General features: G+C 39.9%; 2 protein-coding genes across 2 annotated transcripts; both read right to left on the bottom strand.

Annotated features, from left to right (window-relative positions):
• Nucleotides 1-58: 58 nt before the first annotated feature.
• LOC103373424 (guanine nucleotide-binding protein G(o) subunit alpha-like) lies at nucleotides 59-14,078 on the bottom strand. Its single transcript, XM_008303314.1, has 10 exons — nucleotides 14,040-14,078; nucleotides 11,786-11,921; nucleotides 11,610-11,701; nucleotides 11,404-11,496; nucleotides 10,908-11,068; nucleotides 6,572-6,700; nucleotides 2,665-2,794; nucleotides 2,491-2,562; nucleotides 1,305-1,392; nucleotides 59-246 (listed from the first exon to the last, which is right to left on the bottom strand). The coding sequence occupies exons 1-10, from the start codon at nucleotides 14,076-14,078 to the stop codon at nucleotides 59-61; spliced, it is 1,128 nt and encodes a 375-aa protein (XP_008301536.1).
• A 634-nt stretch (nucleotides 14,079-14,712) lies between these two features.
• Nucleotides 14,713-24,515, bottom strand: LOC103373415 (ethanolamine-phosphate cytidylyltransferase-like). The gene is made up of 13 exons (XM_008303303.1): nucleotides 24,274-24,515; nucleotides 18,992-19,080; nucleotides 18,323-18,484; nucleotides 18,138-18,204; nucleotides 17,965-18,049; nucleotides 17,847-17,888; nucleotides 17,120-17,252; nucleotides 16,845-16,927; nucleotides 16,683-16,760; nucleotides 16,529-16,594; nucleotides 16,381-16,446; nucleotides 16,192-16,280; nucleotides 14,713-16,058 (listed from the first exon to the last, which is right to left on the bottom strand). Exons 1-13 carry the CDS (start codon nucleotides 24,402-24,404, stop codon nucleotides 15,944-15,946), a joined length of 1,206 nt encoding a protein of 401 aa, XP_008301525.1. The 5' UTR covers nucleotides 24,405-24,515; the 3' UTR covers nucleotides 14,713-15,943.
• Between the last annotated feature and the right edge of the window lie 548 nt (nucleotides 24,516-25,063).

The raw sequence follows: 25,063 nt of genomic DNA, 5'->3' as shown, positions 1-25,063 counted from the left end.
TGTGATTAAAAATAAATCAATCTTTAATTTTAATTTCTAAAGAGTCTGCAGGAGGATTTCACAGCAGCTGGATGGCTGCCAGGTTCTCCTTGATAATCTGATCAGTGAGCATGTGGAAGGCCAGCTGTATGTTGGTGGTGTCTGTGGCGGTGGTGTAGTGGTGGTACACAGGGCTGCTGCTGCTGCTGCATGTGGAGAACATGGTGGTGATGTGGTGGGCTGCTGCATCCACATCAATGTCTGCTCCTAGATGGGGACCGAGGGAGGAAAAGCACAACTTTTGGTTCAAGTTCAGTGTAAACTACAGAGGATCTGTCCGATTCATGAAATATTAGCGAAACAAGGCAGTGGCTGGTTTTCTTTCTCGCTGCACAAAAGCACAGTTTACCTTCCGGTTCTCGCCTGAAATATGTATGATCAAAATCGAGCAAGAATGAATGAGATAGATAGATAGATATATATATGAGAAATTCTCAGGTTTAGAGTCTAAAACCGACACTGGCACAGTTAAATTATAAACGAGACATTCAAGGTCCAAAAGACTGTTTTAAATCAGTCCTTCTGGTCTTATGAACCATCTGAGCTCCCTTTAACTGGCCAAAAATATGCACTGAGCAAAAATACATATGCAGCATGTAAGTGGTCTATTCTGATTTGGAGAAAAAGAAAAAACAAATCTGATTTCTATACTTAGAAAAGGGTTTCATTTAGCTAACTGTCCACAAAATGGTATTAAACTGTTGAGTTAATCCACATACCTGTCACATGTGCCTTTAAAGGACAGTGATTAGATCGTGTGACCAGTACACAAACAGCACACATGTGATCAGTGACTATAAAAGTCCACCTTGAAATGCAGCTTTAACCAAATGACATGATCCCACAGATGACCAGAGAAAGCCAAGAACAGGATGTTGGCAGGCACTTGAAAGCCTACATCTAGACCATTCTACTTCAAAGAAGTCATTTCAGACAACTTCGTATGACAGATAATCAGCCATGTGACATATTCCTGACTTGTAATTTTTGGTCTATGACCCCACTATCCATCTGTCCCTTATACATTTATAATACAGTGGATGCTTGGCAGTTTTATTACGTCCATTCTGTTAGAGAAATTCCATGTGTTGGACTTGTTCTCATAAAAAAAACAATGGATAGAATTTCATAAAATAATACATGCTGGATTTGTATTTTTACACATGAAAACCATCCATCTATCATCTATACACCGTTTAATCCTCACTAGGGTCGTGGGGGGTCTGCCCACATGAAAACCAATGCAACATAATTCTCTTTTTTACCTTTATAGCTAGAGAGGTAAAATCTCAAGTGTCTCCCAGAATTTAGAATCTTCTCCCGGAAAAGGTCAGTTTTGTTCATGAACAGAATCTGTTGAAGAGAAATACATACATTTGAAAACTAAAGGGTGAGCTCATGCATGTCAGTGCAGCTTCTCACAACAAGAACATCAGGTCTAAAATGTCTCACATTTCTGCAGAAACTTAATTCTTTGTTGAGGTTTTCAACCACTTAAGTTCAAATGTTGTTGTTATCCAAACATTAGGTGGTAGTTATTTGATCACCATGTACCTTGTAACATCAGCAGTGCTGTGACATGTTTCAATCATTGTTCATAGCATTATGCATTCAAGTTCCCAAGTAAGAAAAGACAGCATCAGCCTCATGAATAAGAAGCTGTCTCCACACTGTGGATAAATGCTTAAAGCACTGCAACACACTCTCTGCATTCATTCATTCAACATGGAATACATTGAAGTGTGGAGGCCAAGTAAGAATATAAAAGACATACAAATCTGGACACTCAAAACAAGTATCCTGTTCTGCAGCAAGCAATCGGCACATTGCACTGCACATCTTCAGAGTCAAAACATAATGATACACTACGTGTGTGTCAGACAAATCTGTCTAGTCTAGTCCATGAACTGAAATGGGGAGTTTCCATTAGTGTATCAAAAGTATTCTGAAGTCCTCACATGAGCTGCCAGTAGAAAAATAACTGGCTGCCCAGCACTGGAAAGACAAATAAAATAAATAATTAGCATGTAAAAATGACTGGAAGATAACCCCGATCCCTAAATGCCTTGAGATAAATAAAGATACTAAGTGACTCAGGTGAGTGATTCATGCCCATATAAATAGTCCCACACGTTCTCCGACAGAACAAAAATCAAACAAACTCATTACAGTGGCTAGTAAACAGTGCTTGCAGCCAACTTACTAAACAGAAATCACCTGCCCTACGTCTCAAATTTGTATGCTAATTATGTATGTCAGACGCAATCACAGGCTCAGATGTGACCTGTTTGCTTGGAATGAATTATCAAAAAAGCCAGTCAGTGCGTCAGTTACCTCCACATATTTAGATGAGCTTTATAAAAAGAAATAGCTGACAGAGGCCATGAAAACAACTATAAAGTGATTCAAAATTGAAATCTCAATCTGAAATTGAACTGCAGATAGACTCACCAGGGAAGTTCTCTGGAAGACTGTATTGGTGCAGATTGATGAAAAGAGTTCCAGACTTTCCTGCAGCCGATTCTAATAATATGTGAAAGTGGAAGAAAATGCAGATGAAGTTTACGCCAAATTCAGCAAAATCCAGTTTAAGTAATGAAAATTGATTGGTCTTTATCAACATACCACTGAGGGATCCTCCAACAGCGTCATGTCGTAGCTGCTGAGGGCCACAACAAACAGCACAACCTGAATACAGTCAAAGCAGCTCAGCCACTTCCTCCTGTCACTGCGCTGGCCTCCCACATCGTACAGCCTGTCAACAGGGCAAATAAAGCTTCAACATTTATGAAAAAAAAAAAAAATAGATGCTGAAAAAGGGCAGAGATAAAAGCAGAGAAATAGGGTGTGTACATGATTGACCATGTTTCACATGCTTTTTGGGGGAAAACTGAAAATAAACTACTGTGGTTTTTTTACTTAACTCACCGGTGACTGGTCACTGACAAGACCAGACTCGACCAGACTAGACCAGACTAGACCAGACTAGACCAGACTAGACCAGACCACACTTTGCCCTTCATTACTTGCATTCAACATTCTAAAGTCTGGTACCCAGTCCACATCCAGACCAAACAGGAAGCCAGTCCTGACCCAGCCTTATGCCTTCTGTTACAAATACAACACAATCAGCTTTGGGGGAGGAAAGTTATAGGTAAAGCGTAAGTAATGTTAAATATTCTGTAAAGCTGTAGACCATTGACAGTAATCTTGTCCCCAGATAAATGTGGTTAAATGTGGTTTATCGTCCCACCATTGTTGTCATGGCGACGTTAACTGACGGAGAGACTGTTGTGCATTGTTGCTGTTGAAGTTCATGCACTGATGTTACGACAGAGTTTTCTAACAGCTCTGAAATCGGATCCGGAATGAACCTTATCTTCTCTACTACACTCACTAAAAATGAACGTTTTTTTTTTTACTTTTTTTGTTGTTGTTGTTTTAATAATTCAGTGTTATTTCACAGATTCCCCTCCTTTTTGTTAAATTACTAATAAATTACAGAAGAAGTATACACTTACATGTTGCCTCAAAAAGAAAACAAAACAGGCCAACACTGATATGTCCACATCAAAAATGTGAATTTTTTAGCAATAATAATTTGTTCTCGTAGAACGAGTGACTGCAAAATTATAAAATTATACTGTTTCATAGATCAGCTAAAAAAAAAAAATTACATCATTTCACAGATTTCAGTTGTATTTTCACAGTTTTAGATCATTACAGTATTTCACCATTTAATGTAAGTCACAAACAATTTAACAGAATTTGCAGTCTGATTGCAGGCAAACAAAGTGACTTCAATCACTTGGGTCAAATGGATTTTGACTGACCTGGTAGTCTTGAACTTGAATCTGTTTGTGTATTGTTTATTTAATGTCATTGCCAGTTGTTTCCAACCTCTGACCTTAGATTAAAGAAAATCAGATGCAGACCTTTGAGTAATAACTTTGAGAGCACCTGTTGTAGACCAAGAATCGAGGACATTTGGTTTACCTTAAAGCCACCAAGTGTACAGCCATATATCCAAATGTGCCATTGTCACGTGTTAAATGGGAAAAATCTTTTCTCCAATGAATTTTTCAGTCTTCAGTCATCAAACAGACAACAGCCCATTGATAAGGAAATGATAACAGAAAGTGAAGTGGGGGTCATTTTTCGTCTAAAGATGTGTTTTTAACCTTATAGGATTTGATTTCATTGTAATTCTTCACTTGTAATGACTACACTTTAATGTTTTGCAGTAAATCATAGCCAACAGACAGAGTAGCAAGACGTACTGCTGCAGAAACCTTGATGCACGGACTTAATGCCCAAACTGATAGGATTCCAACCTCTTTATGCACAAAAAAGGTTTGAAACCCATAAATATTTACAGTAGAATATGGATAAAAGGGAGTCATGAATGACCCTACTCTGTCATTTGGGTCACCAAAATTTTTGATCTGTTGAGGGTTTAATAAACTATAGATACACTGTCTTGTTTGTATGGTGGCATCCTTGATAGTAAAAAAAAATATTATTATTCACACCCAACTCAGATATTGGGGCAATCAGTTTCAACATATGATATAGCAGTAAGTGAAGTTGAGGGTCTTGGTGACACAGGCAGTAAGAGAGTCTCCAGGTGCATGATTGCAGTACTCATGTCAAACAGCAATGAAGCATTTATCCCCTGGGTCAAGAGTCGCTTCTAACAAGCTGGGGGACAATAAGCATTAACCACAGCATTTGACAGCAGTAGTTTATAGAGTGGAGAAAAGAAAATATCACTCTTGACAGTAAAAAGGCTATTATAGCTTGTCTCGTGTAATAAAAGAACAGACCTATAAACTGATGCAACTCATATTTTAAGCTTTGAATTTAGCTCAGCCTAGAAAACAATTTTTAAAAAGGGATTCTGGGTCAGTTTTAGTTACGTTTGGAGCAACAGAAGCACATAATTCAGGATGGTCAAAATACCTCCTAATGCAGGAAACATCACGTGAGATCATAAAGTTATTTGTTGCGTATTTCTTGTCTGTTGTTGCAACTGCAAATAGTAATAAAACAGTTTATCTTCTTAAAATTTGATACCTAACTATCCATTACTAACTTTTATTTATATTGAGAAAAAGAAGGATGTTGTTTCAATCCTAGAGGAAGCTACAGTATATGTAATATTCATGAAGTCCTGGTGTGTATGGATTTTGTTTCTTACAATGACCCCACACACTGAAAGCTGTCACAGCACAGGAGGAGCAGGCAGGGAGCAGCAGGAAGGGCTGCTTTCTCTGGAAACAACAGATCAAAGAAGAAAGGGAGGTGGGGTTTGGGTGATTCATTGCTGTGCTTTCTCCACATATGTGTTAATATTCCTGGAATAACCAGGTGGAGTGAAGCCATCAATATTTCATGTCTGATTCATGCCTCCCTCAGCTCAGAAGCTTTCGTTAGGGACCTCAAGAGTTTGACGGAGAGTCTCCAGAGCCTCAACAAGCTGACGTCGAAGACAGCAGCATGTTAACGTCTTGGTAAAGTTTACACACAAGTTATTTATTTATTCAACCATTTGTTATGCACTAATATTACATTTGACTTCTGTTTTAATATTGATTACTTTTTTTGCATTCTCAGATTCCATGAAATCAGCTCAAAGAATTAAGAAACTCACTTCAAGGAGAATCCATCACAGCCCAGTGCAAGGTGTACTTTTTCTGTTAAGATACAATATTGTGTGTAAAAATCTGTGAAACGATTGCCACCCTGGTGTTTTAGACACATGCTATGATCTATTGCTATCCCTACTTCAATTCTGAAAGTTGTCATTCTTGTTTCTACACAACTGTCCAACAAAAAACGGCAAAGCTGAGAAATTAAATCATTTACCATCTCCAGAGCCATCATATTTACAAGCTAGTTACAAAACATATCAGACCTGAACCACCTGAAATCACAAAAGCTTTCTCTGCCTGCCCAAAACTTTTGAAACTGCCTTTAAACCAGCAGCTTGAAGATAGCAGGCACTAGTCACTTCATCAGTCTTTTTTTAATATGTATTTTGTGTCTTGCTTATCCACAAATACATAATGAAACACATGTATTATGGTCTATGTGGCCTCCAGCATGTGGTTTGTAATGCTACATTATTTTAGTCTGTGTCTCCATTTTGTACATATCTCACTGAGTGCAGCGTTGTGATTCAGTGTTGCTTTCAGGTTTAATATCCCATTTATAATCATGATACCGTCATTGGAATTGGCAAAGTGTTTCAGGGGAACAGCTTGAATGTTCAGGTAAACAATGCAAAGAGTTCAATTCTCCCTCAAAAGCACAGAAATGTGAAATATTGTTTTAATATTAACTGTGCATACTGAGGAATGTAATTGTCACCAACAATAAATGGAAAATGTGATGTTTTTTTGTAAGAAGTAGCCAAATGTGACCCATTAACGTATCTACAGTACCTTTATGGAGTGAACACATTACGTTGTCGTTTGTTTTCGTCTGTGTACAGCCGCACTGCTGGATTTGCACTTGAGGTAAATCTTACCGCAACATCATTTCATTAACTTGAAACTGCGTCTCAATGATTCCACAGGTCCTCACTCTGACTCTCAGGACGTCCGTCTCAGTGGGGATGTAGTTCGGTCCGATGATTCGACTCATGTTCTCAAAAAAACTGGGGGAACGAGAAGAGAACAAGGCACGTCATGAACTGATGAGACTTGAGTGTGTGATCTGATATGGAGTTTTTTTCCTACTTCGGCAGATTTCTTTCGGTTCTCCAAGAATCTTTTCTTTTTTTTGTGACCAAATTCAAGCTTTTGTTAAATGCAGCTTTTAGGCGTAGCATGCGTACATGTAATCCGATGTTGTTGATGGCAGGGACCGGCACAACCATTTCAAATGTTGTATGTTGGGATACCTTTGAATAGTTTGTGTTATAATGTGTTGTGTCTAATGTTGAATCTAACCTGCTACATTTTGAAAAAGCTCATCAGCCACTGAGCAGAAATATATATTCGAAAAAACTGATTTAGGGATCTGTTCCCACCACTTATGCATGGCTGTTGCAAGAGGATATCTTATCTATCTCTAAATATCTAATTTACTGATTTAGATAAAGTTTTGATGGGTTTGGTTGACATAACGTTAGTAATTTAATCAACTAAATATTGTGTGTGTGATTTAAACTCAAATTTCTGCATTCAGTGGTTTAAAACTAAATTCAAATTGTACTAGCCCAATGAAAACTGGCTCTATAACTATATATTTTCAAGTCCACTCCCCTACCTTCTTATTGATGCAGCATTTTTTTTTTTTTTTTTCAATTTTCCAACTTAAAAATATGTGTCCATTATTATGGTAGTTAAGTACATAAGGCTTAAAGACTCCTCTTAAATAACCTGGAAATTCCAGTTGGGACAACTTTTATGAGTAATCATGTGAAGACCTTGTATTCATGCTGCCAATTATTAGGTAATTTGTAATTTAAAAATACTGTTGATTGCTGAGGAAAACTAACTTTCCTACCACAATGCTGTTTGTTGGTTTAGCATAATTTTCTTTCTCATATTTCAAAGAGATCTATCCTTTTTTTGAGCCCATATTTTCATTTATTTATTTTTTGAGTGAGGACAGATGGTCACATTTTTGGAAATAAGACCAACTGGAATTCGAGTGGACAGCAGTCTCAGGGGTTTAAGCTACACCATATGTGAACCTAGCGAAGAGTGAATATTTCTACCTGCAACATAAGCTGCAGGTCTGATATGTGAGTCATACTGCAGAGGCACACGAGGTTTTCAACAATCGTTTCACACAGTGAATGTACAGGTGAAAAAGTCAGTTATTTCAGAGTGAGACGTGTCCTGGGGGGCAGTTCAGACTTCAACTAAAGTTCAGGTCCAACTAATATTCAGACTTTAGACGGGCATCTGATTTTATCTGTTGTTTAAATTGTAGATAACAGAGCAACTGCGTCAATAAGTTAGATTCCAACCACTCGAGCAGAACATGTTTGCCTCAGTAGTTACAAGGTTATTAACATAATAATCATGAAATCATAAGAATTAAAATAATCAGATTAATAAAATGGGGCTGCACGGTGGAGCAGTGGTTAGCACTGTTGCCTCACAGCTAGAAAGTCGCCGTGAGGACACCTGGAATCTTTTTCTGTGTGGAGTTTGCATGTTCTCCCCGTGCAGCGTGGGTTCTCTCCGGGTTCTCTGGCTTCCTCCCACAGTCCAAAAACATGATGAGGTTAATTGGTGATTCTAAATTGTCCGTAGGTGTGAATGTGAGTGTGCTTGGTTGTCTGTCTCTAAGTGTGGCCCTGTGATAGACTGGTGACCTGTCCAGGGTGTCCCCTGCCTTCACCCTAAGTCAGCTGGGATAGACTCCTCCGTGACCCTCGTGAGGATTAAGAGGTGTATAGATAATGGATGGATGGATACTAACAAAATGCACACTGATCGTCAGCATTCAAACATGACCCTGTGCTCTAGCCTACAAGAACAATGGTTTTCAACTTAAAATAGTCATTTTAGTTTTGTGAAACTTTCTATGTTTCATGATATTAATCTGAGGGCAAACACGCAGGATTAAAGCTGCAGAAATGTCTAAAACATAAATTTGTGAAACCAGATGTGCACCTTGTTATTTTATGGATCTTTCAAACATTATCATGAAAATGTGCTGCCCTGCATTTGCTCTACTCTATACGTTTTTCCCTCAACATACTCTAACAGTCATGTTAAAATACAAAGCACTTCCATATAATGTTGCCTGCTGATTTCCACTTCAAAATGTGCCACCTCTTAATAGCGGTGAATCAGTTTGATTTCTCTTCTTTCATAGTCGTTGAAAAGAATGGATTTTTTTAAAAACATGGTTATTACACTCAATCGTTAAGTTCCTGTAACTGCAGATTTCCTTTTCCCAACATTAACACTTCAGGTCTTGGCAACGCTAATGTCAGAGAAGTCATTTTACACATTCAGGTGTCTCCAGGCCGTGAGGAAATTACGAACTTCAACAACGCAGTCTAATCCAACATTTCTGGAGGGGAAAATCGAAGTGGAGTCCTGTGGAGCGAGAACACTGAAAGAGAGCTGGCCGAGTTTCATATCATCCTCCTGCTCCCAACTTTATCGAGTTCCAATAATGAAGCTGTCACAACTCCATCTTTCTCAACCCGGCCACCTGGAGTCCATTTTTATCTTGACAGATCTTGTCCCTGTTGCCTCAGAGATAAGAACTGCTATTCACTCCATTTATTCCACATTAAAAGGAAAAAGGTAAATGCTCACAAATTCCACCTCCAGTTTAAAGACTATATGCAAACCTCAACCCTGTTGTTGTTGTTCCAGAGTTGTTCACAAGAAATGTAAGCAGTGAATGAAGCATAAAACCAAATGGCATCTTAATATGAGAAACAGACGGGTTTAGAGAGGCAGGACAATCATCATCATCAGGTAGATGATGCCTGATTGTTGTTTCACTGGGATGTTTTTGTTGAGAAACATTATTAGAAATGTTATTTTTCATTTTCCTTTTTAAAGTTAACATACAAATTTTTTACCACACATTTCCCAGATTACCAAAAAATCCTCTCACTGATCATGAACATTATAAAACACTAGAAACTGGTGCAAATGTTGACACCACTGCCACGATTTCCCCTGTGTGTGTGTGTGTGTGTGTGTGTGTGTGTGTGTGTGTAGTCTAATGCAATCCAATACAACTACCCAGTGATTCCGTCGACTTGTATGATGCCCATAATGTTTGTTTGTTTGTTTTGTTGACACAGTCATGAAAGTTGTTAAATGTTTCAGCATCCTGTTCATAATTAGTGGTGAAAAACTGGATTGAATTCATTTAAAGGTTTTTTTAATGTGTGTATCCCCCTCATCAGTGTCATTTGGAAGGACACATAATTAAGCCCCTTTCAGAGGTGCACTCCCCTCCATTCATCTGATGGCAAATAAACATGTCAGCTGCTTGTTCTCAAGTACAACGCCACCGTTTTTCATACATTTAAACAAAAAAAAAAATGCAAGGTGTAAACTAAATGTCGCAAGCTGTCTACAGGAATAATACAGCTGTTAATATACCACCTAATCCTGTGTCAAGAAGTGTCTCATTTACCAGGGTGGTTTTTCATGATTGCATTTGCATTAAACTTGCTGTGCTAAATAATAATGGCATTTATTGAAATGTATTCCACACTTGAGCAAACGAGGAACCCTTGAGCTAATGATGCAACACACTCAATAAGTGACCTACGCAGAGCGGTGAGGGAGGATTTCATGACAGTGTGCAGGTTACTTTCTTTGTAATGAACCATTTAAAGGGCACAACTGCTTTGCCGAAGGACAGCGGATGGAAAAACAAGTTCCATCCACATAAATAGAAAAATCTCCCACACGTGGATATGAGTAAAACACACTGGCTGTATTCTAATAACTATTGTTTCAGAATTTGCAATTGTTCAGAAAATACAGTTAAATTATGATGCCACGGATTCGTCATATTCTCGACCTCATGTGTGCTCAGTCTACACATGTATGTCATCTGGCTGCTCATTAAACTAACTGACTCTTTAATCATGTTTGTTTCATCTGCTCCACCCTAATTCCCATCTTCCTGGATATCTGCAAACAGTGCTGTTTTTAATGTGGTGCCAATTAAGCCTCCCCTTTCACAAATGTCACAGGAATCATTTCCTGAGAATGAGTTATTCTGAGCACTCCCCTCGCTGGTGTTCTGCATTGACAAGATGTGACGACACACTTCTTACTGGGCAATTTCCCTTGACATTTCCACCGTCAATCATAATTGGGGGGGCAGTGAGCAACGTAAATCACTTGAAGCAATCTACTCACTAGAGCGCAGAGTCATTCAGCTCAAACTCGTAGCCTCTGGCCGCCGCTGCTCGAACCCCTTGGTCGGCCCAAAGGGAGCAGAACGCGTGAGCCACGAAAGGCAGCAGCTCCTGGTCGTCCCCCAGACACTGGCTGCAGGACAGGATGGAGCGGGCGTGCTCCTGGCAGGGACAACATATGAAAACATGGCAAAGCTATAAGTAATGCACTGACCCTTCACCTTAGGGTAGGAATGGATTATTTTGAAATGCTCATAGGCCCCATTTACACCTAGAGTCTACATCTGGATATGTATAAATTGTGCCACAGATAGATCACATCACATTTATCTGACTTGTGGAGAAGCAAGATGTGATCATAATGGGAGCTTTTCTTATATGATAGATGATAGATGGTATCAGTCATGTGTACGGATCCTGTGTCATATTCAGATAAATACTGACATCTAGTGTAATAAAGAGGGGTTGCAATAAAAGTGAAAACTTGTGCATCTCACCTTATTCTTCATGTTAGCGAGGTTAATCCTCAGCATTCCCATTCCTTGTAGAACGATTTTCATCGAGGTCAGTAGGTTGTCGAGCACGGCCGGCTGTGAACAACGAGACATCATCGTATCTGATGTGCTTCCAGTGGTGCTGAAAATGATTTTGGTGCAGATAACTTTCATTCTTCAGGTGAGAAACAAGTCACAGTATTCATTACCTTGAAACTAATGAGCTCCTGTTGAGAGAAGCCATTACTGTAAATGATCTTTATCTGTTTGATGACTGTACTCTTTCCACTCTCTGCAGCTCCTGAAACACAAACGAAACCAGCAGTTTCAGCTAAAAAAAAAATTAAATGCTTGTGCGAAACAGAATAAGTTAAAACAAACTTACCAAGCATAAGTATTTTGACCGCATGTTTCTCAGCCCTGGCATGTTCATTAAGGTCCTGTTCTATTTTAGAGTTCTGGAGTTTTGCCTTTTTGCTCTCCTCTGTGATATCCTGGGGAAGACAGATTCCCATGCAGATCTAAGGAAACAAATTCAGTTTTTACATTTAACCTGGCTGCTTTGGGACGAAGGTAAATATGAACTGCAAATATACTGAACAAATATGAATGTAGTTTGTAATATTTTATTAAATTCTATGGATTATTTTGGGCTGCAGGGTGGTGCAGTTGGTAGCACTGTTGCCTCACAGCAAGAAGGTTGCCGGTTCGCGTCCCGGTGGGGGCACCGGAATCTTTCTGCGTGGAGTTTGCATGTTCTCCCCGTGCAGTGTGGGTTCTCTCCGGGTTCTCCGGCTTCCTCCCACACAGTCCAAACACATGTTGAGGTTAATTGGTGATTCTAAATTGTCCGTAGGTGTGAATGTGAGTGTGCTTGGTTGTCTGTCTCTAAGTGTAGCCCTGTGATGGACTGGTGACCTGTCCAGGGTGTCCCCTGCCTTCACCCTAAGTCGGCTGGGATAGGCTCCAGCCCTCCATGACCCTAGTGAGGATTAAGCGGTGTATAGATAATGGATGGATGGACATCAAGAGTTGGATGATAGACCAGAAGTCACACATCTGCAACACATAGCTAATGAGGTTGTCAATGCTGACAAGTGTAAAGTTGTCCCACACTGAAGGATTTTACAAAGTTTGTGGACATTTTCAGAAATGGGACCAGGACAGGATTGTAAGGCACGTCCATCCACAGCATCATGTGGCAGACTGTCTCTTACACTGTGTTGTTTGAATCTATTTCTAAGGCAACAACTGGTGGAGTTGTGGACGTTCCAGTGCCTGGCTACTGCCTTAACTGACATCCCAACATGCCAAGTGTACTGGTCACACTGTCTGGTCATTGTCCTTTAAAGCCACATCTACCAAGGATGTCGACTAAATCAGTGGTAGAGAATTTGTCACCAGTTAAAGAGCTCAGAAACTTTTTGTGTCAGAAGTCAGAAATAAGGCCATTTGTATACTTGGTCAACATTTTTGTTTAATTTAGAACCAGAGATCATTATTCCTACATTGCAAATGCTGTTTGAGTTTGTGAATTAGGATCTGGTGAAGATGACTTAAACTATCATGAAGGCATTTTTTTAATGACAAAAGTCCATATCATGTTTTAAAATAAACAACAACCATTAACAATCCCAAAAGTTGTGCTATTCCAGAGGGGTGTACTACAAAATAAGTTTGACGTAGCCAAATAGCTGCTTCAGTCAAGAGGTTGTTACCATCGTGAACAATATACAAATGTGTGATTGTAAAAAGTGCTGCTACTGCAAATGATGGAGACAGACATGCCGGAAGAAAACTATTGAACGTACATAATATATATTCATTTTACTGTTCAGTATAGCCTATCTCCAACTGACAGCAGCACGATAAAGCTGTTAAACTTGAAACTTCATGTATTTAAGCATGATATTACATTTAAGTCTGTCATTTCGGTCTGACACTGTCCCATAAAGCAGGATGTCACTTTCATTTTTGGCCAAATCAAAGCTAAATTAATGTTACTGGTTAAATATTCTCTGTAATAAATACTCGTAGAATGATCCATTTTCTAAGCAGTGGAAACGGACCAAACATAAAAACACATTTATGTGGTTTCTGCATCACCAACTAAATACATGTCTGGTTCCCGTGACAATGAGACGCATACAGTGTGTGATGCTGTAACTGCACGGCTTCATTCAGTGATATTAGTAACGTACAGCTCAACGGGTTTACAGATTAAACACAGTCCCTCAGCTGAGAATCTGTATTGCTCATTAAGGATCATCAGGAAATGATCTGGTTAACGGGAGACGCAGCTGATTTAAATCCTAAACTCTGAACATAACCTGCTCCCAACCAGGTTAACTTCCCAGTATCAGTTACCATGGAGATGTAGCAGGTTAGAAGAGAGACACTTTCGTGACGCTGAAAACTCTGAATTTATGCTCAACATACCTCGATAACCCACTAATCTCTCCTCCTAGTACAGTCCTCTGGAATCAAATAAGACTTGATGGCAACACTGAACATTCCAAAACCTCATATGCACCATTGTCACACCAAGTAGTTGAACAATCCTGCTCAGATTTTTGATTTTATTTTTATTTTTTTTACTATAAATTCACACAAATTAAACAAATCAATGACTGTACTACCTGCAGAGGGGCTGGCAGTATATTTGGACAACAGAACATCCCTTTGCTGTGGCTCTTCACGTCTGTGTGTCAGTCGATTGCCAGTAAAAACTGCTAACAAGTGAGTGGAAGTGTTTCTTCCTTTTCCTGAGCTTATTTGGTTAATTACAGGCAGGTGTGCAGCTGTCCTTCCAAATTAAAGATGCATTCAGGGACACAAAGGAATGGACAAATGCACTTCCTTCAAAATAAAGGTCTAATTTGTTTTGTATTGAAGTGTAAAGATATTTAAAAACATAGGAGGTACATTTACTGGAATCACTACCATTCTACAAGTATATTACAAAATGTCAATTTCATATTGGAGTAATTGCTTATCTGCTTGCTGTAACTTGATGCCAAGATTTTCACACTGGGTACAATTCATTAACCTTTCTTCAACAATCTTTTTTTGGGAAATTTTGCTAGGTACTAATCAATCACTATCACAATCTAATATTAATTTAATCAGACATTTAATGAACTTTGTGTGATTAATTACGCTGAAAATTTCCGATTAATCATTTTTGTGCCCAAATAATAACCTCACCCTTTTGTTGTGTGACTCATGTGCAGCTGATTCACCTCAATTGTTGAAGAAATAATTGATAATCTTTGCATTTTCTGTTCAAGTGAAAACAAGATAACAAACAGCTTTTCAGAATAAATTGTTATTATCATCAGCAATAATATACTGTAGTCCAATCAGTTTCTACAGTATATGTCAACTGGGAGTTGTCAATAACATACAGATTATAGCCTACAATGAATACATTCCAACTTGACATACAGACATATTAATATGCTTTTGAAACAATATGAAATCATCTATACAGTAGTTAATGGAGAGCAGGTGAGTAAAATATACATCTACAAAAAATATATTATTTAATCCCATTTGATAGAGACTCAAGTGACAGTAAGAGGTCTACTTCATAATCAAGTCAACAATAATGAGTACCTGTCATAGTTCTCTAGTTATACTATGAAAGCTAAAGGTTAAAATAGTCATTATCTTTATACTAGGATAAATCTAAGGAGTGTTGGGTTGAGAAAAAAAAAACAAAAAACAAAAAACAACAAAAAGAACACTATTGCACTCAAAAGGCCAGACCTTCAGGTCTTGACAGTGTGCATTTTTGAGTTTAAAAACAACTCTATTGTTAAAACAGAACAGTTCTGATGATTTCTGAGCAGTCAGTGCAGTCTGGTGGAGGATCTGGTATGATCTGGTTTATATATATATACTGAAACCACTCATACACACATATATATATATATATAAAAGTGATTTCAGTATCCTCCACTGAGCTTGCAGTCACTTTATAATACATAGTACAGTACATACAAAGAGAGATTAGTTGTGGGGCTAAGTGCACTGATGGGCAGGATGCAGCAGCCGCCCCACAGAAATGATAAATCAAATCACTTCCATGTTATATAATTAAATGCCTGACCATTATCTCAAGCCCCTTTACTTCATATGCCCGAAGTCCATGATAAAATTTAAAAAATTTTTGAAGGCAAAAAAATAAACTTGAGGAATTAAAAATATCCTAAGACATAAAATAGACATTTAAAGATATAGTGACATCTTCCTTGTTCCAACCTATTATATATCTGACACATACACCTGTATGTGTGGTTGCTGACTGACATGAACATGTAGTTGCATATGCAGAGTATATTAAAACACCTCCCCCACACACATAGAACAGTATACCTGATGACCCTACAGCAGAGTACGCCGCCCTGGTTAAACAACAGGCTGCTGTAAAGACTGCTGTTGTTAGCGAGGATCATGTGTGGAGGATGTCATAACACTTAGAAAAGGGTTCACTCTACTGTACATGACTTCATAGTGGTTGAGCTCGTTAGTGCCACGTCTACAGCACAGCTTGGGCTCTTTCTTTTGTCTTTTCCTCTTCTTGTCGTTTCATGGCCTGGATCACAGCGATCTCTTTGGCCTCTTTCTTCTGGTTCCTTGCTTCAAATAGCAACCTTAATTGAACAAAGGAAGATGTAAAGAATACACAGTCAGCTCTAAGATCAATCGGCTATATTAACGATGTCCGACTAGGTTACCTTAAACACACTGTGAATGTGAAGGGTTATAAATTTGTCTATTTTGTACCTGTTTTTGATTATCCGTTGCACAATGGCGTCTGTAGTGAGGCTGTTTCCACTGTCAACAGTACGCAAGATTCCTTTCCTCCTGGGTTCCTGGGTGTGAAGAAAAAAAATGTCAAACAAATCACCACTGCAGACTCATGAGGTGTGTTGTAAAAGAGGCTGCATAATGTGGCACTGATGAGAGTCTTACAGCATAAGGGTCAGATCCATCCTTGTCAGGGTATATTTCTGTCTTTCCATGGCAAACGAGATCCACCTGCGGACACAAAGTCACGTGTACATCAGTTTATTAACTTTTGATTGCTACCTCCGTAGTGATGCGGTAACTGTATTCTTACCTTGAAATGGTCCAGCAAATCTTTTGTGACTGCAAACGGTGCACCAATCACCACCTCTGACACATACTGTAAAAAAGCACATTAATCAAGGGCATGTAGATATACATAACATGCATAGAGTGTATTGTGTTGAAGCTTAAAAAGAAGAACATACTCGACAAGCCAGGACACTGAGCGTTCTCTCGTGGACATTCATGATGGGGTAGTTCTTCCCTTTGTAGCGATTCACCTCCTAAAAAGATGTGAATAGAAAACGTCAACACTCGACTGAGGGAGTCACCAAACGGGAAAAAAAAATGAGGCCTAAAAGACTCACCTGATCAAAGTGCAACCCCACTATAATGTATGGCTTTTCTGCAAGCTTATGCACTGCTTCAAGGAAGTCCACATGGCCAATGTCTGACAGGAGACCAGTCAGGGATGACAATTGAAAAGAACTGGCTAGTTCCCAGAGCTGCACACACCATTTCAACAAAGACACTGCTGCTATAATAAATAACAACACTAAACTGTGTGTGCTTTTCGATTAAAAGTTTGATTTTTTTTTTTTAAAGAACTCTGTCAGTTGCTAGAGGGGTTTTAAAAGGATACGGAAGAGGTCAAAGGCTCCTGCCACATAGATGATGGTGTCTCCAGGTTGAGGCTCCTGGCCAGAGGCGAACTGGATAATCTTCTGAGAAGTCTGCAGGAACTGAGACACCCCTGTCCAGGGACTGTGGCCCTTCTGACCATGTGCCCCCCGCAATCAAGAAAACAGACAAAATAAATACAAAGATGGGCAAACAATAAAACACAAATACTTCAGTGTGTGCCAGTATATCATCCCGACATATGAGAGCAAAGAGAACGTTAGTGCTGCATCGTTGCCACCCAGTGGCGTGACTGAGAGCTGGCCCACAAATCCATTTATTCAACCCATGCCAAATTCACATCATTACTCTTCCAGTCTTAAATGTTGAAATGTGAAGAGACCCTCTACTGCTTTTAAGCTATTTAGACCCACAGCATGTTGGCTCTGAGTCACCCTCCCTATCCAGGAACAGAAGTGGCATTCAGTGTTTACTGGCAGGGCGTACTACTTGATTACAAAGTGGGTCCACAGTAAAGGACTTTATTTAATGATGGCTGACTCTGGCTCAAGCAGCAACTTTTTCTAACTGAATGGCAAAACAGTTGGGGGAGAAGGAAATAAAAGAGCCAAGAATATTGTTTCAAAGAGACCCCACTGAGAACTTTGATGACAGTAATCTGGGGATTTGATATTTATTCGCTGATGAGCGAAGCATCAAATAAAGCTTTAAACAGATTAGATACTTACCTTTCCAAAGTTGTCTGTGTGCTGCTGATAGTCTGAACTGTCCTAAAAAGAAGAATGGGGAAAATTAGGTTTTTAGTCTGAAGTGAGGGCATACCAAAGAGAAGTAGGAGATACTCACAATGTTGCTGTGGTGTGCTTTGGTCATCAGTAGCATCCTGCCAACCAGGTCTGTGGTTGAAACTCCCTGGGTTCTCTTACACTCCCTGTAACAAAACAATATACTCCATAAGATAATAAACACACACAAAACATCCCATCCTGAATGTATCACCATCTGCAGATTTAGCCTACCTGTACCGTCCTGACTTCTTCACCTCTTCGTATGTATCTTTCCCATCCACAGTTAGTGTTATATCATCTGAAACAACAACATACAGGGCCTCTGTAAAATCTGTGTTCCAGCAGCTTGTTGTTTATGACTCCTAATCCAGTTGTGTCTCTAAATAAGGCCATGAGGTGGTGATAATGCACAGTACCTCCGTGCACACAGAAGTCACAGTTGTACTTGTCAAGGGTCTCGAGGGTGGTGACGTACGGGGCCCCTTCCACGACCTCATCCACCCATTTTATGGCCCGCACCATCTTGTATCTTTCTTCCTGAGTGAAGACTGGTGGACCCTTGTGCTTTGCAATCTCACCTTGGGGAAAAAAAAAACCAACAAACTGAGATTATGACAACATAGAGACAGAAACCCTCCTTTTGCATGACTTCTGATAAGCAGCTTTGTAGCGACTGAATGCCGCATCGCCTTTGTCATTGAGACATCTTATTATCACTTCAACACACGCAAAAGTTGCTGATATCTTTACTGGCCCTGACTGTTGAGATCTTTCTGGGTTATCACAATGTCAAAGTGTTCCAGTGTACCACAGTAGGCCACCACAGCTGAGTCACTGCTACAGAAATCTCTCCTAAGTGTACACTGAACACAGCTGGTGCCTTCAGGGACTGAAGAAATTGTTTTCCCACATTCAGCAGGTAAAGGCAGGAGCATGCATGGGGAAGAGTAACATCAGAAGTGGGAATAAAAAGTCAAGTACAATACAGGTGAGACAGACTGCAGACAGGTCAGAGCAAGTGGCCAACAGGGGGTTTCTATTGCAGAGAATGTGCGTGCCATAAAGGTCGCGCTTTTGAGACTTACTGTCTGTGTGTACTCCAACAATAAGGTAATCTCCCATCGCCTTGGCCTGCCGCAGCTGGTTGGAGTGACCATAATGCACCATGTCATAGCTGTTAAGGAAAAACAGAAAGGAAAACCAGTAAGGACAATATAATCACGCTATATAATATTGGTAACTTAGCATCTTCTCTTTCACATAGTTTGCATTTTGTCTTCTCTGCCAGTATCTCTGGCTGTGAAGCTACACATTTCTTAATTAAATTGAACAGAAAAAATAATAAAAATGTATTTGATCCCAACCCTTATCAACTGTACATATGTCATCCCAGAAACACTCGCTGAAATAGCTGCGTATTCATTGTTTAATCACTGTATTTGCACTAAGCTCTGGTTCTCTTTAAACACGCTTCTTTATAAATAGCTGATGCGGTATATAGTGGTATAACTCTTGTTTTTCTTCTATACCTTGTTGCCCTTGTTAAAATATGCATGTGTTTTATTTTGCGTACTTTGAGAGCTAAGCAAGAACCGCAGTCAGACTTCTAGTATGTGTTCACACACTTGGCCAGTAAAGCTGCTTCTGATTCATAGTGAGGCATAGTAGCTTTATAAAACTCTGTCTGGAAAAATCAAACAAAGATAAAGGACATATGTAAATCAAAACATGTAAATCATGCAAATTTGGTCTTGAATTACAGTAATATGATTTTGGCTGCGTATGTTCCAGCTCCTCTCGGGATCAGCATGCTTCATGCCAGGTGATTCCAAGATAGTCAACAAATGCTTTTATGCTTCTAATATCTGACTTTGAATTGTGACACCATTCTCAAAGTTAACACTCAGAAGTTTGCTTAGGAGCTTTGATTAAAGGGAAATAAATGAAAAGCAATCGGCGCCTTGCATGCAGCAGATCAAAAGATTTTTAGTTCATGGGCTAAAAACGTGAGAAACAACCAGTATGATGCGTTCATGCTTGCAGGGTTCTATTATTATCAGCCTATCAACATAAACCCTACACTTCACATGATCAGCTAGATATTTGATCGGAGTCTCAACTTAAAAAAGTCAATGACAGAGTGTGGCTGTTCCCTCCCTCTCGTCTCCTCCCAGGCTATGATACCATCTGTAGATAATTAGATTAGCACACATTGGAGACTGAGATTGTAACACAGTAATCTTGCATAGTAATAGAGAACAGATGGGCATTAGCCTTCCATCATTATTCTTCTGCCAACAGCTGACATCAGTCTGATATTTTTCCTTCCTGCTCCACTTTGAACATGATATTGGCATCTAATATGAAGCGCCGGTGTCACTGAAAATGCACTGGGAACTGATTCACACGGTAACCACACATGTTCATTCAGCTGCTATCAGCAATTCTGCCTCACAGTACTGATTACCGAACAGTGAAGTGAAAAAAAAACAAAACACTTGATTAATACATTATAGTATTACACATTAGTACTCTCAGGAGTAAGGTGTGGAGCAGCACTATGAATAGCATCCTACAAAATCAATAAGAAAACAACACTGCCACAACTACGCTATGTTCAGGGCAACAGCAGTAACAGAATCCCATGTTGTTCTCAGCCCCAGGCCATGCTAATGAAAGACAAGCATCTGTACCTCGCTGCAGTGTCACGATACACAGCCTGGCTGCAAACAGCCTGAGCCGCACTTGAGCAATACTTTTAAAATAAAAGAAGGTACACTACAAACACAAGTCATATTCAGACGACTTTAACCAAATGCGACGAGTAAAAAGTGGCTTGTTGTCAAGGAGTTGAATTTTCTGTGTGCATCTTGTGCTGTCAATCTGCTGAAATGAGATCCACCATGTGCAGGCTCTTAAGCAATAGAATGGGCCAAGAAGAATGTAATAAAGGGGAGCATTTGGAGGTGAATGAAAGAAAACTCTGAGAGCTGCACAGGGTTACATAAGAGCAGGAGGCTGCTTTTTGGGGTGTTATACTAGCTTGATGCCCAACATGTGACCGTAGTCCTGTTGTATTTTTCAGCAGGGATGGATCATGAGCGTATCACCGCGACATGATGAAATATTAAGTAGTGTAGCCTGTTAGCAGACACCCAAACAGCACCTAAGCTTCTCAAGAGCAAAAAACAGACAACTTTGCACAAAGTGAGAGAATGTAAGAGAAACATGAAGGAACTAGCAGGAATGGCAGATATTTATGGCAAAAAGCAGCAGAAAATGTCATCTTCACATTTTGGTGAGGCTGAACTTCACTCTTTTAGGACATGAATAGTTTCAGATGGAATGAGTGACCAACACACCATGACTTCAGTGGGGCTGTACATGTTTAGTCTTCTGTGTACACATGACCTCAGCAGATAGTGAAAATGGACTTTGCACTCCTCCTTGGTGATGCTTCACTGACAACAGATCTTTAACCTCTGTCACCTCTTCTCTGGGCAACAAATCAGAACAGAAAGTCCCTTTGTGCAGGTACGAAGGGGCAGGGTCAGACATGTGTCAGCAGTTGACATGACCGCGTTCTTTCCTTGGAATTCTCCTCTCATACTGCTGACGAAGCGGGATGTCAGTAAGAGCGTGGCGATGTCCAGTAGGGCTTCGGGGGGGAACAATGTGCTCAGTGACAGGCACGGCTGCAGCAGCTACAGTGGCCTTAGCAGGTGTGGGACGGAGGGGTTAGAGGGTTAATGACATGAGCTCTGTTGACATTGGCTCTCTTTGCATGCTCACCCCACCGGTTAACATTACGGCATTCCAAATATTCTGCAACATGCCATCAAACCACAGATTGGCAGCCACACATAAATGGCAGGAATTCTACAAGAGAAAGCCACCGTAATCCTGGCCTTCATACACAAAAATTCAAAACATCTATTTTGCCGTCGCAGCACGGAACCACCCAGGTTTGGTCTTTCTCCCGGCGGAGATTATTGATTATTTTGCTGACGAGTTTCTCAGATAGTAAATGGGGAGCATTTTTGCTTGAAAAAAATGTATTGAATAATAACTAAATAACAAAATAGGCCATTCCTTTTTCTTATTTTTGCAGCTTTTGTCAGTTCACCCATATTTGCAAGTTGCTGTGCCGTCAACTTAATACAATAAGAATGAAAAAAAAAACAACTCTTTTCATCAATTCCCTGTTTACTTTTGATGAGCTACACACCTCAGTATCAGCAGTCATTATTTTTCACTTTTAGAGGAAAATATCTCCCAATAAAAAGTGTTCACTTAGAGGGCTGTGGACATGGAGAGAGGGGTCGGTGGCGAGTTTTTCAGATGCCACGAGTACCATAAACAAAATTCCATTTGCGTCCATTGTTTTAAAGTGGAGGCAAAACTCTAAGCACACAGACGTCAAAACCTCTCACATAAAAAACAAACTCATTGCATGGTAAGATATGAGTACAGATAAGTGGCCACGTACTGTAAAATTCTCCTTTAAAAGTAAATGTATGATCTTTGAGCCTAGAAATACTCTGTATCTCTACAAAGGTGCTCAGCTTTACTAGAGACTCTCTGTCAAGGTTCCAAGTTGAGGTGACTGAAATATTAGAGGGCTGATTGAGTGTATCTGAGAGGACACTGTAGAACATTTTAATATTTCAGATTCATCCACCTGGACGAGTTGATGGAAGCTGCTCAGTGTGCTCATCTTCTTTACAAGAAGCATGAAGTGGCAACAATTACCTTTATAAAAGCTCATAAGATAAATGTGTGGAACAGTGCTGCTGCCACTGGCTCTGGGAGATTGGTTAGGTGTATATATTGGCCATATCTTATATGGTGCAATGTGTTGCACCAAATCATTAATAAGGCCAAGTGGACATGAAATGTTTTCATAGTACTGAATAAATCCAAAAAGATCAGAACTTGCACTAAAGGTGGAGCAACAAGCAGACGATGTCAAACCATTTCACCTCAGAGTATTCGTTGTTAGTTTTTGTTCGCAAACTAGTCTAATTGATTTATGTATTTTCCATAAAAAATACGATATTGGAACATTCAGCTGGGGGAGTAAGGAAAGAAATCTCCTCCTTGATGTGAATATAAGTGCTAATTTTGCATGGTAAGCTTTTTCCTTCCCCCAGCTGTGCGTTCACATCAATCCATTACCTGTATTACATTAAAGGCTGCGCTTGGTGCTACGTGAGTGCCTTGCTCAACCCTAATATGATTTTTTTTTTCCTATTATTCCCTTACATCATGCCGAAAGAGAGTCAGCCTGTTTGCATAGGTGTCCTCATCATGATAGCAATTCCAAAAAATATCAAGATGAGGATGAGCATGCCAGGATTTGGTCCGTTCTCTTCTAACTGCCTCTTACTTAAACAGGTAAGGCACAGGTGTCCCAGGCAACATTAACCCTGTTGTTACAGATACACCAAAGCTCTCCAATGGAATTCCGACCTCATTCATTTTATTGCTTGTGCTTTTCCTGCTGTGAGATGTTAACATATCTTCCAGGGAATAATGTCCAGTCAGCATCTTAGTGGTGGCTGGATTTCCTGGAGTTACAGATATGATATAAATTGAAAGTGGCTGGTTATAGCAGGATTATAGGATAGCGTTTTATATATCTATATCTATATCTATATCTATATCTATAAAAATAGGCAATATAAAAGGCATAGAGCAAAAGGAGAGCATAAAAATGTGCAATTTTCACACATTTGTCATCTCATCAAAAGATTACTGAAGCATAATAATGGTACTTGATACAGCATTTAATTTTAACAACTGAAATACAGCAGGATTCTGAAAATCCTACCTCTGATATAGTTGCATAAATAAACCTTCAATTGTTCCGTTTTAAACTCAAGGATATCACATGTAGCTTTAGTAAATGCTGCATAAAGTAAGGCGAAGGAACATTCATAATAACTTAGAATAATGCCATTTATCACTGGCAGTGCCACGCAGAGGCTTCACATGACTAAGAATCATGAAAGAACAAATGTATCCTGGTGTTTTTACAGTAACAGTGTGCAGACTGAGAAGGAACATTGAAACTGGGATGCCCCAGTCATGCTGTAATGTACAACCTAGTCTTGAATCATTGGATACGTGTCAGGAGATGTAACCACTCATAGTTGTGTGTATACAACAGAATATTCAGTGAGAAGTTTGGAGTTGACTGACACCACTGGAGGATTGGGCAGCAGCCCTGTGACAGTCATGCAACCTGCAGCAGGCCCGTCCCGGTGGCAGGTGAAAGGCACTTTCATTCAAACGTGTGCCATGCAAACGACGCAAGGTTTGTGGTCTTCATCACACAATCAGTCCGTCGCTTCAAGTGACTCACCAGCCATCGCACCACACCCGGATCCTTCGCCTCCTCTTCTCGGGACTGCAGGTTGCAGCGCCGGGGGTCGTCCCTGCGTCTTTCCCGGCTGCTGGGCTCACTTGGTGGTGGTGATGGCCGTTCTTGATCATTCTTTCTTTCTTTTTTTTTTTTTTTTGGAAGCAGCTGAGTAATCTCTGTCAACCTACAGCTACTAGCGACTGTCTTTAAACGAGGTGATTACCGGACCGTTGTGTGCCTGGTCTCCGTGCAGGACAGCCGGTTCCTGTGTCAGCAGCAGCAGCAGCAGCAGCAGCAGCGGCGGCGGCGGAGGCAGCAGCAGCGATGCGCCAACGCCTCCTCTACCGGCGACGCAGCGACGCACGACGCTTGGTGCGTCAAGTTGGTCAAAGAAAGCAGAGACACCGCAAAGGAAGAGAACACTGTTTATAAACCTCCATCCAATCACATCGTTGGATGTGGGTTTAATTTTGAAAATCCCAGCCGGATGTCTGTGCTTATTACGGCTCAAGTGACGGAGGTGGAATCGTACGATGAGGTGCCGATGTGCGCAGCCGACATGTTGTTACATAATAGCGGCGTTTTCCACCGTCATGTGACAATATCTGGATTCCCTCAGTTATATCTGGACATTCGTGAAAGCAGTCTTCAGTTTTGATCTATACATTGACTTGGTTTTGCTGCAAGTTAACTCTGTGTGAACAAACGTACAAAAGAAATAGAAATAGTATTCTGGGGGGGAATAAATAATTAAAATTATTTATTTAAAATAATAAATAGCTTAATTATT

The sequence above is a fragment of the Stegastes partitus genome, unplaced genomic scaffold, assembly GCF_000690725.1.
Source record: "Stegastes partitus isolate 25-593 unplaced genomic scaffold, Stegastes_partitus-1.0.2 Scaffold38, whole genome shotgun sequence".
Taxonomy (NCBI): Eukaryota; Metazoa; Chordata; class Actinopteri; family Pomacentridae; genus Stegastes; species Stegastes partitus.
This window is presented reverse-complemented; position numbering and strand designations above follow the sequence as displayed.

Excerpts from the sequence above, each read along its gene's own strand:
- LOC103373424 (XM_008303314.1), bottom strand. The coding sequence starts at position 14,078 with ATGTTCTGTTGTCCAAATATACTGCCAGCCCCTCTGCAG. Across the intron at positions 2,563-2,664 it reads TGTTGGAGGATCCCTCAGTG|AATCGGCTGCAGGAAAGTCT; the intron begins GTATGTTGATAA and ends ACATATTATTAG. Across the intron at positions 247-1,304 it reads TTACCTCTCTAGCTATAAAG|GAGCAGACATTGATGTGGAT; the intron begins GTAAAAAAGAGA and ends GTCCCCATCTAG.
- LOC103373415 (XM_008303303.1), bottom strand. The coding sequence starts at position 24,404 with ATGATCAAGAACGGCCATCACCACCACCAAGTGAGCCCAGCAGCCGGG. Across the intron at positions 17,889-17,964 it reads AAGCACACCACAGCAACATT|GACAGTTCAGACTATCAGCA; the intron begins GTGAGTATCTCC and ends TCTTCTTTTTAG. Across the intron at positions 16,928-17,119 it reads AGGAGCCTTTGACCTCTTCC|ACATTGGCCATGTGGACTTC; the intron begins GTATCCTTTTAA and ends GTCTCCTGTCAG.